At 37.2% G+C, this 18,318-nt stretch overlaps 1 protein-coding gene across 1 annotated transcript in view; it reads right to left on the reverse strand.

The window, feature by feature from the left end:
* Window positions 1-18,318, reverse strand: part of LOC149302862 (TBC1 domain family member 22A-like) — a 246,137-nt gene that overhangs the window by 107,315 nt on the left and 120,504 nt on the right. Inside the window, exon 9 of the mRNA XM_089482103.1 lies at window positions 11,589-11,664. Coding sequence (XP_089338229.1) covers window positions 11,589-11,664 — 76 coding nt within the window. The remainder of the gene's footprint in view (window positions 1-11,588; window positions 11,665-18,318) is intronic.

The following is an 18,318-nucleotide window of genomic DNA, read 5'->3' on the forward strand; positions in this document are numbered from 1 at the left end:
AATTTCAAGACTCAGACGTGTGAATAATTATTGTGGTTTCAGAAAGTGACATACATTTTATATCAGAAAGGGGAATGTACACTGATAGCCATGCTGTCACCTACGTAAAAACCATATAGATTACATCGTATGCTACCTTTCATTTGTGCGCGCCCAAGCATGCTATCAGTACAATCCTATAAATACAAGACAAATGACAGTACCTAGCAAAGAAAATTTTAATCGCGTTCCTTCAGTGCCACTGTTCATCATATGCTCTCATTTTCAAAACAGAATCGTATTATGCCGCATATATTTTCCTTCTCTTGCTTTTATAGGGGAGTAAGAATATAGAAAGCACAAAACATCACAATGATGATTTTGGGAAAATGAAATTCAGCTATTCACAAAATGTATCAGGTGATCATTGCATAAAATTAAATTATATTGTCAAATACAATTCTACTACCAGCTTGAAATTGAAACATTGAATGAGATGAAAACTGGCAATAGGCATGATCACGGTGATGGTAACAAGATAGCCCAATAAAAAATTAATTCAAATAAGGGAACACTACATATTGTTTACAATCAACAAACATATTGTGGAATAACGAATAACATGAGAAAGCTTAGGTTCATCTTGTCTTCAATACTATACACTACAAGTAAATATTAATACAATTACTAGGGCTTATCTGATGTCTTTCTTTGGTTAAAATTCTCACTTCTTGAGTGTTCTATCGCTGTTCATTATCTTCTGTTGCATGGCTCTGTCAAAGTACTTTTGTTTGGATATGTATAAAGCAACTAAAACCTGAGTCTTCCCACTGTGTCCACAAGTTCCCTGCCCATGTTGTAGCTACAGGCTGGATCATTTACACCCTTACTCATGTGGTTAAAAGTATTGCATTCCAAATTATGAAGACATCATCATAAACTGGTTGGAACCAGTATATCATTTAGAGAAAACGTGTGTGTGTGTGTGTGTGTGTGTGTGTGTGTCAATCATCATTTGGTGTGAGTGTGTGGGAATTCAGCCAAAAGAGGATTTGTGAGGTCAGGCCTGGCTTACAATTGGCATTCTAATCCATCCCAATGGTGTTCAGTAAGGTTAAGGTTCTATGAAACCTACTCATGTCTTTACGGACCTTGCTTTGTACAAGGAAAGTACCTTCCTCAAACTGGTGCCACAAAGTTCAAAGCAGGAAAGTAGTGTAAAGTAGGTACTTGGTGGATGGGCTCACGGGCAGGAGTTCTAAACTCCTGATGTGTATGTATGTATTAATGTATATTTATTATGTATGTGTTAACGGCCCCCATTAAACTGTACAGCACTGCATAATTTGTTGGCACTTAATAAATAAAAGGTAATAATAATAATAATTAAATGATGCGTATTTGGGCAATACAACATGAAAGACACCTTTCTTCAATTGTGCACCAATTTGTACAGTACTGCAGTGACAAGGGATATTTTACAACATAAATACTTAAGCTTGTATGTTTAACCATTATTCCTCTTTTTGTGTTTAAGTGAACCTGCCAAAGACTAAATTATTTCAAGGTTTTATACTAAACCATATTCCATTTAATAAATATTAATTATTGGAGCATATTCCTGTACTTTTTTTAAACACTCTCATATGTTGTGCAGCAAAATATGTTAATGCTTGACTATGTAATAATATTATAGATTACTACACACACACACACACATACACTGCTCCCCCTCTATCCTTGTAAAGACCTGTCTGCACTGCAAGGTGCCACTATGCATCCATGGAACACGCCTTCTGTAGCCAAGCAGGTAGCAGCTTCCCGGGGGGCAGGAAGAGAGTTATAATCATCATGGCAACGTAGCACCTGAAGTTTGTTGATCCCTGGCATACACTAACATACACTTACACACTCTCACACGATACAGCAACACACACATGCTAATGTCTATTGCTCACAAACATTAAAACCTTACAATAACACACATGCTAATATACACACGCTGACACTATATGCACATACACACATGTATGCTAACGCCATATTGTAACATACACAAGACAATACACACTCACACCACACACACAGGCTAACACTATACATATATAAAAAACACTGCATACATACACGCTGAATTTGGAACTACAATATAGTATACATACTGGAACTATACATTCACACTCACACACTGACTAGCTCTTTACATATACACAAACGCACACTGACTGACAATAGAGTACACACACACACACACACACATACTACTCTACTTCCCCATCTCACGTTGCCTATCTTCTGCCATGGTGAATCGAGCACTAAATGCTTTCCTGGAGAGGCGTGGTAAAGCAGTTGTAGTGAGGAAAGCCAGATTTATGATGGCAGCCCTGGTCCTGCAAGACCAAGAAGTGGCTTCTCGTCACCATGGCGAAATGACTCCTGGGGTTTGTATAGCCTTGGTCTAAAATGTCTCTGTATGCTATAACATTAACATTACAGAGGAACTGGGTTAGTGTACATGGCCAGGGTAGATGTTACAAACCGATCTTTCGCAAAGGTGACATCCTATGATGGAGCCATGTTCAACCCCTTTGTGACTGGCTGTCAACCCCACATGATTTTTCAACTTTGGATTTGGAAAGGTTTTTCTTTAATATATAAATATATTTCTAGTGGGATAGACATGAGGTGTTTGGGCACATAATTTTTTTTATTTACATTTATTTTTTTTTACCAATTACACTTTGACTGGAGATCCCTTTAACCCCTTCAATCCCCTATAAACGTACCGGGACGTCCAAAAAACACCTATTAAGAAACCCCTATGGACGTCCCGGTACGTCCAGCCCTTCGTGCAGCGTCAGGGACACATCCCTGCCGCTGCACAGGAGATCAGGCTGTACACCTTTTAGCATGCTCCCTGGTAAGTCTGGAAAATCTATATAAATTAGGTATTTCTGAAATCAGGACACTTTACCTAATTTTGGGAGGATTCAGAGGGAAAATGTAAAAAAAATTAGGTTTTTTTTCTAATCTTCGCTAGTTTTTACTAAATTTCTCATTTTAAATTTACAGCTAATCATCCAACTATGGTATCAAAAGAAAGCTCTATCTCTCCTTGAAAAAACAATATATAGTTTACATGGGTACACTATTCACAGGAAAGGAGAATAATCGCTAAACCGACATAGCGCAAAAATGGCAAAATTGAGGTACCAAAAACCCCTGGGATTGAAGGGGTTAAGGTTTTTAAGGACCTCAGGGATCTTTTATGGAACTGGATGGGGTGATGGGGTTCCTCTTTATTATTATTATTATTTTTATTTTTTTAAATGTATATCTTCTATGTTTTTAAATATTTTTTTTTAAGAGGGAGAAAGAGTTTCTTCCTATTTTCTGTTTGATCCCTACTACTACTGAACACAGAGTGATAAGCAAGCAGAGCTCCACTGCACTGCATTGTTGATTATAGTATCAGCCAATAGGGTCATCAGAAGTCTCATAAGGATCTGGATATATCCTGGGAGCCTTTTTATTTTTAATGTTTCCGAACAGGCAGTCTTCATTATTCCGGTGTAACTGAAACTAGCTCCTCCTTACAAAGGAGACCCCAGGCTGTCAAATTGGACAAGGATCAAGGAGACAAAAAAAAGAAATACAATTTCTGCTTATTTTCCTTCTCCCTGCACGACAAAGCACTAATCTAGTGATATTTTATGAGACATGCTAGGTCGAACAGCACCTTTAAAATGTGTATACAGAAAAAAATGAAAGCATTTCCTACCAAGTCTTACAAAACATTTTCTTAAGCACGATGCAAGTAAACAAAGCTGGTTTATAACACAGAATCACTCAGCAGCTGTCAATGTATTCTACTGTATTAGCAATCCTGTTTTTATTTCTCTCCAAAAGGAGCTAATACAACATCAAGTAACCAGTCAAGCAGAGCCTACGCACACATACTTAAAAACATAGATAGAATGCAGATCTTAGATCAGAATATTACAAGCTATGCCAAATCTATTTGCTCTGCAGTTTTTCATGCAGTACAGAATGAACTATATTTCAATATTAGGCCTGGTTTCATCAAAGTAAAGGATGGTAATATGGGGCTGCATTTTTTCATTAACGTGAACTTTATGGTGCTTGTAGCCAAAAGAAAGCCTGTTCACCTCAAACATAAATACAACAGTCGGATGGGATGGGACAAATCTCTTTGAAGCGTGAAGCTTCCGTTATGAAGGCATTCCACCATATCCTAGAGTTCCCAGTGATCGTTGCCTGAAACTCACAAAAATCTTTTCAATACAGAACTTTAACAGAATAATAAAATCACCTCTATCACAGTATGCACATAATAGGGATGCTATAACCTTGTAGATATTCTCAATTTCTCTACAGGAAATTCACTATAGATAGCGTCTCCTACAAAGATAGAAGAGCCGGACATTGGTATGTTAAGAGACTCAGAGTATGAAGTGATTTTTCAAAACAATGTGACATAACTTGTGACTTGCACAGGACAAGAGTTATTGACTCTGAGGATCACCTACATTATAGTTTAGTAATCATTCATATTAATAGAGGTCACACCCTGCAGTAATACCTACTAAAATGCAAATGCACGCAAATGCCACCACACTAAATAACATCTACAGGATGCTGATCTACGTAAAATACAAAGTCTAATTTACTCAACTAATTTAAAAGGAGATAACGTTTGGTGATTACGGTCAATAGCTTTTTATCAATTTCAGTGCACCTCTGCAAGTTAGCAACTTTCGTATTTTGGGTAAAATAAATAATATGAATTAAATGGCACATGTTTATGTAGCATAAAAAGACTATATTGTATTCATAATTAAATATGCTAGATAACAGTAAATGTACAATATTCTCTAAATGACATCTGTTTAAAATCGACTTGTTTGCTCAAATAGACGTAGGGTGGTGACAATTTTTTTTTGAATGACATTCTCAAAAAATTTAACTAAACAAGTTCCTACAGGTGTGGAGATTCTTCACCGTGAATCTCTTTGAGTCTCTATAGACATATTTAGTGAATATGATCCGGACAGGAGTAGGTGTCCAAATTCGAACTACAGCAATGTAAAGAAACGGAAACAAAAGTGGCGTGTACATTTTAGTAGATATGATGGATCAGGAGGAGAGATAAACTGGCAAAAATTGTCAAAAATTTAAGGTGGAAACATTCCTCCATTTTCTAGGCTCATTGATCTCTAACCTGGCAAAACCTGCAAACAATGCGGTCCTACCTGTTATTCTGTCCAATTCTTCCCCTGGTCTCTGTAAAATTAACTCTAATCAGAGATATGTAACTTTTGATAGGGAGGAAATATTTAAGGTAGGATAAGCAGGTGGGACGGAAAAGTCCCCCAACTTCCCCTTCACTTCAAGCTGTCCTATAAATCATATTGCAAAAATGGACTGGCATTTTGTCTCTAAATGTTTATATCCACTGATATATTATCCAGAGTCTAGCCCACTCTAATGACCAGTTATTTGCCAGTAGTAATGTTCGACTTATTTGCCAGTAGGTAGGACATGACACAAAACTATCCCATATCCACATTTTGTCTTGATGTTACCCAAAGGTTTCTGCAAGAAAAGGTCTATCGCAAAACACTCCACCTGCCCCAAGTCAAATGTAGATAAAACACACGTTGCCAATCACCAAATCAGCACACTGCAATCAAAGCATCCATGCATTAGAAGCTTTGCACTTTCTATTGAAGGGACTTAACTTTTAATTACAGCACCTTAAAGTGGTTCTCTGCATCACTGAACTGTGTACATCTTAAAAACATAATTACACTTGCATGATTTCAACAGCTTTTAACAGAACTTATTAAAATGTTCCTTAGATAGCTAGAGTGGGAAAGAAAGAAAACTTTGAAACAAAGTAAACCAGAATGAGTGGAATAGATAGCTGCATCTTGTTTAACATTATCTTGTAAAAGAAACAAAAGTCGTCTAAAACCGTTCAAAGCATCGCATGGTTGGCTCTTCCTTCTAAATATACCCACAAATCATTAGCAATATTTTTATGAACAAAACACTTAAATAGAAGTTTTTAGTAAACCTTGCTTTTTGCCCGTAGGTTATTTCAGAAAAGGCTTGCAATCAGTGCCTTCATAAAACATGAATAAAAGATTTAAGGCCATACTGAGCTCTGTTGTAAATACTTGAATGACCCAAATGAGGTCTAGCTCAGTTTCAATTTTCTTACAAACATTAATAACTAATGAAAACAAAAGGCCATGTTACAAAACACCATGGCCAATGAACAGGAAAAAAATAAGGAAACGCAACCAGGGAATCTAAGAATCCATGCATAACAATCCATTTATATTGATTTTGACCTGTACAAATAAAATATAACACGGCTGAAAACACTTTAATGCTAGGAACACAGAGTATCAGGGAACGGAATACCAAACAAGGAGAAGGCACCAAAGACAAATGCCTTGCACTTGTCATTAGAGATATGTAAAAGGTGACATATCCAATAGAACGGAATGTGTCATTGTAAATGCCTGTGAGAACTAAGCAGCTGAAAGCAATAATGTTGGGAGTTCTAGAACAAACGGTAACCTTGAAGATGTAAGAAAAATAAAAGACAAATTGAAATCTCTATGGTTACTAATCATTTAACTTTGTTCCTCTTTTTAAGAGATTGAGGCACAATCGGAAAGCTGCTGGTTATCACTATTCTCTATAAAAGGAGTTCTAAACATTGTCCTCATTTCAACAGTCGCTTAACCTTTACATTGCAGCATCCATTAGTTCAAAATTTAATTCCAGAAAGAATAGTAAAAAGGAAATATTAAGACACAAGATAAGAACAGACAATGTTAATTGGAAGAATGTATGTCTGAAGTTACTTTGTAGGAAATAAATACTGCACTAGCATTTTTAAGAACGTCTAAAAATAAACAGCCAGGGCAGAGATGTCATCACTTGTACTCACACAGAGTTTAGGAAAGCCATCAGCATAGGGTCAGTGAGAATAGATTGGCTCTGCCTTGTAACGAGGTCCCGAGACACAGCTCGGGCTTTAGGAAACATGGTTCAATTTTCCCCAAGAATGCGGTATTCTCATGCTTAATCATGGCCAAGGAAACAAGCCTCATTAAAGGGATTTGGTCTTGTAAAAATAAGGGTGCTCATGCCAATGTATAATGTGTGTACATTTACATTAATCAGCCATAACATTATGACCACTGACAGGTGAAGTGAATAACACTGAGTCTTGTTATCATGGCACCTGTCAGTGGGTGGGATATATAGGTAGCAAGTGAACATTTCGTCCCTAAAGTTGATGTTTTAGAAGCAGGACAAATGCCAAAATTGTGATGGCTAGAAGACTTGGTCAGAGCATCGTCAAAACTGCAGCTCTTGTTGAGTATTCCTGGTCTGCAGAGGTCAGTACCTATCAAAAGTTGTCTAAGGAAAGAGAAGCAATGAACCGGCGACATGGTCATGGGCTCATTGACTCATGGGGGGTGGCAAAGCTAATGTAGCTCAAATTGCTGAAAAAGTTAATGCTGGTCCTGATAGAAAGAAAAATACAGTGCATTGCAGTTTGTTGTGTATAAGTTGAGACCTTTCAGAGTGCCCAGGCTGATCCCTGTCCACTGCCGAAAGCACCTACAACAACAAAGCACAACAACAACAGGCATGTGAGCATAAGAACTGGACCACGGAGTAATGGAAGAAGGTGGCCTGGTCTGATGAATCACGTTATCTTTTACATCACATGAATGGCAGGCTGCGTATGCATCGCTTACCTGGAAAACACATGGCACCAGGATGAATCCATGGAGGACCAACCTTGCAACTTGCAGGACTTAAATGATCTCCTGCTAATGTCTTGGTGCCAGATACCACAGCAAACCTTCAGACCTCTTGTGGAGTCCATGCCTGGGCAAGTAGGGACTGTTCGGGCGGTAAAAGGGTGACCTACACAATATTAGCCAGGTGGTCATAATGTTATGGCTGAATTATATGGTAACCTGGTTTCTCTGAAGTCCTTATTCAGGAATTAAGTGTGTGAACTTTACCCATAGCTTCACTTAAGTCCCCTGGCGCATTAAATTAAAAACATACACTACAGCACTCTGAAAAAGTATTGGCCTCTTCCAGTTTTTTGTTTTTTTTTTGCATATTTGTCACACTTAAATGTTTTAGATCATCAAACCAATTTCAATATTTCAGTTTTAAATGATTTTATGTAGAGATGGGGAAAAGGCTATCCAACCCTACCTGACCCTCTTAGTTCTTAAATCAACCAATTGAATTAATTAAATGGGACCTGTCTCGGAAAGAGAAGAAAGCTAAAGGTCTCAAAACGCAGCACATGACGTCGCAATCTAAACAAATTCAAGAAAAGATGAAAAACAAAGTAATTGACACCCATCAGTCTGGAAAGTAACAGTAAGAGTAATTATTTACAAAATGGAGAAAACTTGGAACAGTGGTAAACCTTCCCAGGTTCTGAAACATAAAAGGAAGGTAGGTTACCAGAGCACTTTCGCGTGAATCAAGGGTATCCACAGAATCATTTTAAAAGATGCTAACAGCTGATTATGATTTTGTAAAATGTAACCCATAACTTGCCCAATAGATTTAGACTTGAAATCTGGAATGCTAGCATAATCACCAAACATGCTTCAATCATCCGACAAATATACAGATGGAGCCAGAGACAAAGAAAGCCAAATGTCTAACATCTGCAGAACTTGGATAGATGAGACCTCAATCCATTCCAGCTCCTAAAAAAAGGCCAATTTACAGGCCTGTGCAATGAACGACATATTTAGAAGGATGGAGGACAGCAAGAGATAGGTTAAAATATAACTTAACCTCTGCGAGCTGCACAGATTTGAAATACACAGAAGGATCATGTGTAACGGACACTGCCAGAATTGTTACAAGAGCAAAGGAGAAAGAAAATAATAATTTCAAGCATACATACAAACCATCTTCTCCATCGCTCTTGTTTAGTCTTTTATATATCCACCTCAGTGTGAAGTTGAAAAAAGTGATTTTTAAACTGTATTGCTGTTCAAAGTAAAACAACAGCCAGTAAAAACAAAAATGCTGCTGAACATTCTGAGACTCCTAACAAGTCCTTTAATACTTGATTGAATCGCTTGGTTGTGACTTAATTGAATATCTGACTGGCAGCATTTTATTTGGTGTTTTTACAAGGGATGGATAAATAAATATACACATATACACACACACACACACATTCAGGGACAGCTCATGGGTACGTATCAGAATACTGCAAAGGAGACGAAAACATTCAACGTGGATTTCTACACATCTGATTTGATGGGGACTTTAAACAGAACTAGTCTGTGGTAAAACCGAAACTTAACACTTTAAGTCCTCTATTACATTTTTATCTTTATTTTGAAGTATTTAAGATTTATATTTTCAAAGTTTTACTTCTTGTTGCCTCTACTGAAAGAACAGCCAAGGATGTTTAGACACATTTTCCTCCATTTCCCACAATCGGAAAAAGAAGACTGCATTCTGGATTCATTCATCTGGTTTCATCACACATTTCTTAGAGATTTAAAGCATGTGATGGAAAATTATATATTTGCATATTAATATAGAGGTGAAAATTCAAAACACATGATTGACATTTTGTATATCGAAATAACAACTAGGACCAGAATATGACAGTTTCCTCCTTTGGAGTTGATGTAAGACATCACAAGTACAAGCAAACTGATAAAACTTCCCAATTTCAAAAGTGAGCAACACATAACCTTACTCACATGCTACACGAGTATGATCAGAGTAGAAAAATAAAAGAAACCATGCTAACTTGAGAAGGTAAAGTACTCTCTTTGCAATAAGTAAAGTTAGCATGTTGCTGATTGTATGTTATCCTGATTTCTGTCTTGCATATTGGGGCCACAAAATCACTGATTAAGCAGTATACTATTACATCACACATACACCTGATACCAGCATAACATCCAATAAACACACACACTATCTGCCTTATTTCTGACTAAAGTTTTCAGCACATTTTAGACTCATTAATAATGTCTCTGCTGTAAAAACCTAAGAAGCATAAAAGGCATACATATTCAGATTACCGGGTTGCTGCTTGACTAATGACCAATAAACACACAAAAAAGCAAGAATTTGTCGCATACCCAGCGAATACTATTCAAAACACACCTGAGGTATAAATATTGAGGATTCAACCACACTATACGGCAATATGTAGCTCAGCTGTATAGTGTGATTGAATCCTCAATATTTACCCCAAGTTTGGAGAGTCTTATCTAATTTTCTCAGCTATATTGCTTACTAAGGAGCTGAATCAAGTGGACTGCACTGCATTTACCCCAAATGAGACTCTCAAGCAATATTAAGCCATTTCTGGACACCCGTAATGAGGGACCTGTGTGGCAGGTGGGACTGCTCGACCCTAAGGTTTTAATGTTGTGTGAGGGAATCATCAATATTTATGCCTTAAATCTATGGGGGGGTTTTTAATGGTATTCGCTGGGTATACGCTGGATTCTTGCTTTGTTTTGTATAATTAACTTTATTCACTCAACAGAAAAACCTACACAATTTATATGTACAGATCTAAACGGTGACAATATTTGCATTACAATGCAATTACAACATAACATTTTTGACAATTCTTCTAATAATTAAAGAATGTAAAACAGGGATGAATGGAGAAGTCTGGCAATCATAATCAAAATAAGTAGTTATATAATTTCCCCAAGCTTCAACATATGCAAAATTGCCTACTTTACCAAGGAGTTTTATTTTGTTTAGAAAAACAGATGGAATTAATGATTTTTAACAAGATCCCATTAAATGATTTCAAGGATATAGAAAAAGAAGAAAAAAATGTCTTCCATCCCATCATTGACAAGCTAGTGTCACAAAAAGCTTAGTTCCGCTTGGCATCACTTTGTTAATGCCCTGTTCATTAATTTAACAAACTATCAAGAGAATACAGTTAAGAATTGGGCAAGCATTATCTGAAGAATTTCATTTAATTAAATTCTGCAACTGCAGTATGACAGTCGGCATTAAACACAGGGAATTCGTCTAAGGATTAGAGAAGGTAATATTTTTAGAAGCCCTGCTAGAAAGTAAAAGCAAAGCCAAAAATGACGGCTCTCAGAATAAAACTGGCAGACTGTTGGAGACAACTCAAACAAGCACAAAGTATACTGTGGGAAAAAACAAGTGTCAACAACCAGGGACACCAGCCCAAATTGCAACAATCATTGAGCTTAACGTGCTATGGATGCTGGCTGGCTTTTGTATCTGATCATTATGCTCCAGAAAGAGATTGCCATTGGATTTTTATTATGTAGCCTTAATATAAAGCAATGGAAGTGGTTCATGGTCTGGTGACTTAAACTCTACACAACAGAAATCGTGCAAAGGGTATTGCCACAATCTGATTGAGGATGACACCCCCATTTGAGGCAGACTCCAGCTGTCATGATGGATAATTACGCTGACAGCAATAAGATCACACTTCAGCATGTAGCTTTACACTGTCACATTTGAAGCTGTTCTAGACAACTTACCATCGATACGACTAACCAGTTCCTCTAACATTTTCACTTTCCTCTGTATTCCTGGCTGTGCAAATGTGTAGTTATCCTACGGAAGAAGAAGAAAAAAAAAGAAATAATTGCTATATATAAATATCTCATGGCTAACATAAGACTGTTTAGCTGTAAATAAGCTTTATGACATATTTTTTGACAATGAGGGGATATGAACAGAAAGGCAATTGTCTAATGAGCTCACTTCCTCAAAGGTCGCTTAACTGTGATATATATATATATATATAGATAGATATAGATATATATAAAATTTTATTAGAGAAGGATTAGAAATATATACATACATACACACATCTCTGTACTACATAGTACATAAATAGTGCTTATAAGAAAACTAAACATATGCAATTTCCTTCTGCATGTTGAATACTTCATTTTCCATTTGCTTTTGTAACATTTAAAAAAAAAATATGCATTTTGCTGGTTTATATATTTTGTATCTGACAGGGTTCAGCATTCTCTTGACAATCAATGATATTATCACTAAAGATGACAGAATAAAGGCACAGACATAAAGCACAGATATTCCTATGTATTATTGGTTTGGTGTCCATCTCCGTACGTCGCAATCATCACCAAAGCCACATCAGTAACGGCAGGACAGAGTACCACCATTTTATTACGGGCATACAAAATTAGAAAGACGTAAAAACAATTTTAATTAAAGATTTTTATTCCGATACATAGGAGTCCGAAGTAATTGGACTACATTACACATTGCTTTTTTTCAGCCAGTATATACTGTTATGGAGGCATTTTAGTGCCTAGTCAACAGTTTTTTGTTCCAGTACCAGATGGTGTTATTTGCGCACTGCAATGAAACATTTAGTTTGTGAACATTATTGTGCAGTCTTCCTTTATATAGGATTACAATTTGAAAAAGCAGACATATATATATATATATATTATATATATATATTCAATATATAGTATTGAAAAGCTCTGGAGAAACAGTTTATCTGTTTACATTTAATTGTTACGAGAAATTGCCATCTTGTATTTCTTTACTTTGATATTGTCTATAGATGCCAGAGCATGTTTCACCTTTTCCCACTTCAAATGATCCAAACAATGTTCAACTGAGTTGAGGTCCAGTGATTGTGGTGGGAAATCCATGCACTCCTTGTGCTTCTTTTGACTTCACCTACACCTGGCAGAGCTTCAACGTGTGTTTGATATCATTCTGCTAAAATACTTGCTATTTCGCTTTGATAGTGTAGTACAAGTCACACAAAACATGGATATTTTCTGCACCATATTTAAATGTGGGTTGTACAAATTGAGATGTTAGCCTCTCGTCCAGCCTTCTCCTCACATGAACTCTGAATTAAACCAAACATTTTACAGCTGGATGACTGAACAGGATCTTTCTTCTAATATTCTACTGTGAAATGTATTTATTGTTTAGCCCATGCAAATATTTAGAACTTTTTTTTTTCCAAATAACTGGTTTAGAAAGCGCTACTCTGCCATGAAGGCTCCACTTTGCCAGTCTTATTTTGACTGTGCTTTTGTGTTCCTGATTCAATTGGGCCCAAATGTGGGTGCAGATGCTTTTCTATCAAGGTAGCCTAATATATTGGTCTGATGGTGGTGTCTCTTTAGGTTTGCCTAGTCCTATTCTGGATGAAAATTATTTGGTTTCAGACAACCAGTGTGCATTATAGTGTCCCCTTAAAAATATTCAATTTAACTGCAATTTTGCTCTGGGTATGTTTTTCAGTACTCATGAGAACAATTCATATTTAATTCAATGAGCTTCTTTAAGTTATCCTTATTTAAATGCCCTAAGAGGAACACTTACAGAAGCATACTAATATAATATTAGGTGTTAATGTTTGAATGATACAAAACCAGTTGATGATGGTTTAATGTTCCCTGCAACAATTGACTGTGTCATAATGTGTCATGAAAACCCTTTACAAAGCCCAAGACCATTTACATACCATGCCGACTGAACCTGTTTAGCGGTTCTGTAAGTATTCCATGTTCCTGCACTATACTTGTACTTTAGAGATTGTTAACTTGCCTCTTACCATGAGTACATACAGTGCTTGATCTGATCTTCCTTTAAACCTCCTCAAATCCTTAGTGCTGTTTGCAAAGCCCTAGCTGAGTGCTTTGAGGCTGTTGAAGCTGAAAACCCTAGTGTCCATACAGGGGAGGGCTGGCAGCCTAAGGCCTGGGGGACAAGTCTAGTCAAGTGGCCCATTGCGCCACCAAAGCGGCTGCGAGCGACATTGAAAGCGGCCACCGTGCAGCAGTCACTCCACCGGTGCGTAATGAAATTAAAGCGGCGTGACAATACTGCAGTACAACCCCTATCACTATATACTAAGCCAAACATTGATGTGGTGTAGGCCTAACACTTCAGTGACTGGCTTAATACATAGTAGGGATGCGCCGAAATGAAAATTCTGGACCGAAACGGAAAATTCTGCTTTCATTTGGCTAAAACCGATTAAAAAAATGTAAAATACTTTATTAAAAGTAACACACCAAAATTAGAAATTAAATTAAGAATCAATATTAATATTTATATATATATATATATATATATATATACACATATATATATATACATATATATAATTAACAGCAATCACAATCCTATCATGCCCAGGTTCTAGCATGTACTGGCTGATTTAGCATGATAGGCGTGTGATTGCTGTTTGCAATCATATATATCTATTAATAATGTTATTGAATTTTTCTGTCCAATTTTGGTATGTAATTTACTTTTAATAAAAGTGTTGTTAACACACCACGGTTGGACAAAAAAAAATACATTGATAACCGCAATCACACTCCTATCATGCCTAGACAGCCTCCCTATGCCATGCTATCCCCCCACACTTCCATGCAATCTCAAACCCTCATTCACAAACATTCATCATAAACTATAGCATAACACCCATCACTCTCACACACTTACTAATATTTTCCTACCTTTCCTCTGGCACTGTCACTTTTCCTCCTCCTCTTCATTCTTCCTCTTCTTCTTCCTCTTCTGTGTCTTGTCCTTCCGGTGCAGAGAGCGCGGAAGACGGTGGGCGTGGCTTCAGTGTCGTGCGCCGGGATTTGACATCAGGTCCCGACGCACAGCCACAGTTGCCGCGCGCATCATTTTTGGAGACGTGCCGGCACCCCTCAGTGAGCGGCACTCCAGGCAGACGGCCCACCGCCAGGTATGCTACCGGCACGGCGGACAGTCCCGGTGGCAGCCGCTTAGTTTTTAAATTTGCGGCTGCCATGAATGTTCGTCTGCCGGCCACCCGGCCAGCCCGTATTCAGGGCGGCCTGGGGGGCAATTGCACCCGGCCCAGCACGCCCCTGTGTCCATAGTAGGTAACCTACTGCCCTGAACAATACTGTTATATTATTTCATCAGAATAACTAGGCTCCATGAAGGGTCAACCCAGGCTTGTGTATCTGGTAACAATGGCCCAGTCAGAAAGGCATGTGAAATATCACACATTAGGCCAAGCACACTTGCCAGGGACAGCTGGACAAGTATCTAAAAAAATCCTATGCATCAAGAAGTGGTACATTCACATGTACTGGATTCAGCCATGTCATAAGGGTTCAAAACTTACCACAACTTGCAGTTACTGAATATTAATATTGTGTCTGTCTGACCCCTCCCAAAAAGATCATGCCTAAATTTAACTTGTCAGTATACGTGGAACAAGTTATGCTTCTCCCTCATTTAAGATCTAAACGGTATTGCTACAAACGCAAGATATACTTAATGTTTTATATAACATATAGTTAAATGTTTCAATATCTAATCTCTGAATAGCGAGTCATAAAGATCTAGAATTTGTCTGCAAGTGAGAGCCATTCGGCTCATCCATTTTTCCAACTCCCCAAAATTACATGATCCTTAGCCATCTATAAAACAGTAAAACTGACACCGCACATCCCGAAAATAAACTATAAATGTAACATTTCCTGTGGCAAAAAAATAAGCTCCAACTTTCTCGGCTTTGTTATCCAAACATTCAGCAGTACAGTATTTTGCAATGAAAGTAATCACGTAATTGAAGAGATAATATTGACCACTTACAGATATCTCTGTTGCTTTTTCAATGTCACAAACACAGAAGAAACCAAATCGATGCAAAAAATCTAATAATTAAAAGCATGTGAATCCATACCAGTGACTCTCCAGTTAGACTTCTCTTGCAGTACAAAGTGAATCATAACGAGAAGCTTAAATAAACAAGGCACTTAAAACAAAAAAAGGACTAACAAGAACCAAAAAATATTTGGCTAGAAATGCTACTAGTGACGTTAAATAACTTCTGCAACATCTAAGAATCTTCAGAACTTTGCGGAAAAGTCTAACTTGTAAGCCTGTATTAAATCCTTTCGCTGGTAATCTCACTGTTTCTACTAAATCCCTTAAGAGGTACTGGCTCACTGGCATAGGATAACAAGTGATACATATGCTATACAGGTCATCTACAGTATCTCCACTTTGCTTCATCAAACAAGTAGACGTAAAAAAATAAAAAAAAAAAATTGACTTCAAATTCAGGACCATGGACAGTTCTGAAGCCCTATCTTTCCTAATATACACCGTTCAGCCCTAACATTATGACCACCTGCCTAATATTGTGTAGGTCCCCCTTTTGCCACCAAAACAGCCCTGCCTCGTCAAGGCATGGACTCAACTAGACCTCTGAAGTTGTGCTGTGGTATCTGGCATCAAGACGTTAGCAGCACAGTCCTGTGAGTTGCGAGATGGGGCCATGTGTTCTCCAGATAAGCAGTGATCATGCAACTGGCCATTCACGTGATGTAAAAGAAAACATGATTCATCAGACCAGGCCACCTTACGCTTGCCCATTTTTCCTGCTCCTAACACATCAACTTTGAGGACAAAATGTTCACCACATCTCAGTGATCATAATGTTATGGCTGATCGGTGTAAGTCTCATAATAAAAATATCAAAAGGGGATAATATAATGAAATGAAAGGACTATCTGCTTTCTGCAGAGAGCTGCACTAAAGTGACTCCAAGCCTCATGAGATACCCTCTGATTTTGGCAGTCCTCACGGAGCGAGGTATATCCTCCTCAACTGTAATAGTTTAATCAGTGCAGTGGATCAACAGATATAGGTACTAGGTAGGGTTAAACATGATAATCATGTCAAAAAAAAACAAAAAAAAACACATTCTATGTATAATAATAATAATAATACTTAAAAACTTCAGACAATCCCACTATTTTGGCAAATAAAGGCAATGTAATGTTAAAATTCTAAATTTAAAGTGCTATTTGTTTCCAAACACAAGGCAAACAGGACACTGGAAAAAGTTTGTCATTAATTTACAGACAGATGATCGAGACCTGTACACAAACTGCAATACACTGTTTTAGTCCCTTCAAGAAATGGCCATATTGCAATATGAATCTCTCTCCTCCCATAAGGGGACTTTATGGCAGAATATTCGCATCTTGCATTCTGCCCTTTTGCAACTAGGACATGTTTATTCATTAAACCCACACTTTCTGATAGCTTTCATACCTGTAGGGAAAAGATGGATACAAAAAGATAAAATAAATATGCCTACTCCTGGAATAGGCGCACAAGGCAAGATGCAGTCAGCTGAAACAAAAAGTACACCTGTCAATGTATTCAACAATATAAGCAGCGAAGGAAGGGAAAAAAAAACAAAAAAACTCTCCTATGTTAAGGACAAAAAACCTTGTTTCACCTCCATTCCCTATAAAAATTAACAGAATAATTATATGTATATATTTGTTTCATATTTATAAAACCAAAGATAAATAAAATGATCACATCAATTAGTCCTATAAAACATATAGCAATTAAATACCCAAAATAATAATTTAAGTTACAATTTTACAAGAATGCATTTTAAAGACCTCACAACAAACTTAAATATACTGCCCCTTTAAATCACAGGCATGGCTACAGTTTACGTGGGCTAAGTATAGATTATGGGGATGAAGTCGCAAGTGGTCAATTAAGGGGACTATGGCTATGTGTAAAATATATGCAGTCCAAATTTCTCACATCCGTCAGCATGGTACACAGACATTTTGTCTGTGTACATCTGAAGCGCCGTATAAGTTGTTGGCGTAATATAAAAATAGAATAATCATAATAAAACAAACCATGTTTTTTGTTTTGCTTTAATAGATTTAGCCACATTATTACCTTTATATTACAGCTTTATATGACAAATATACATTTTTTTATTTTACATTTTCATTCTATTTGTCCTATGTTCCCTTTGACAGTTTAAAGAATGGTAACACTTGTAGGACATTTCTTCATGCCCTGCAGTGGTCTGGCAGCATTAGGGACTGTATATCTAATTGTGGTTAATATTGGAGATTTAACTCCCTGTAGATCTTCAAATCTTTCCCCGTCATTAAGCTCCTACTGCCTGAGTCCAGATTTCTCAGCAAGACAGAAATGCAAAATCTGTCAATGTTTACAGTGGGTGCCCCACATCGACTGGCGCCATGTTGATAACACACACAAACCATTATTGTCCCTGTTTCAGAATTCAAGCATGACTGCAAAGATAGTTTCATCTTATATCTTGACTTCCGATAAGTCATTCTACAAATATAATTTTGTCTTCATGCTGACATTCTTGAAGCACTATACACTGTTGTGGCATGAATTGCACAGAATTAACAA

The sequence above is a fragment of the Sceloporus occidentalis genome, unplaced genomic scaffold, assembly GCF_023333645.1.
Source record: "Sceloporus occidentalis isolate IW3139 unplaced genomic scaffold, rSceOcc1.0.p SCAF_17, whole genome shotgun sequence".
Taxonomy (NCBI): Eukaryota; Metazoa; Chordata; class Lepidosauria; order Squamata; family Phrynosomatidae; genus Sceloporus; species Sceloporus occidentalis.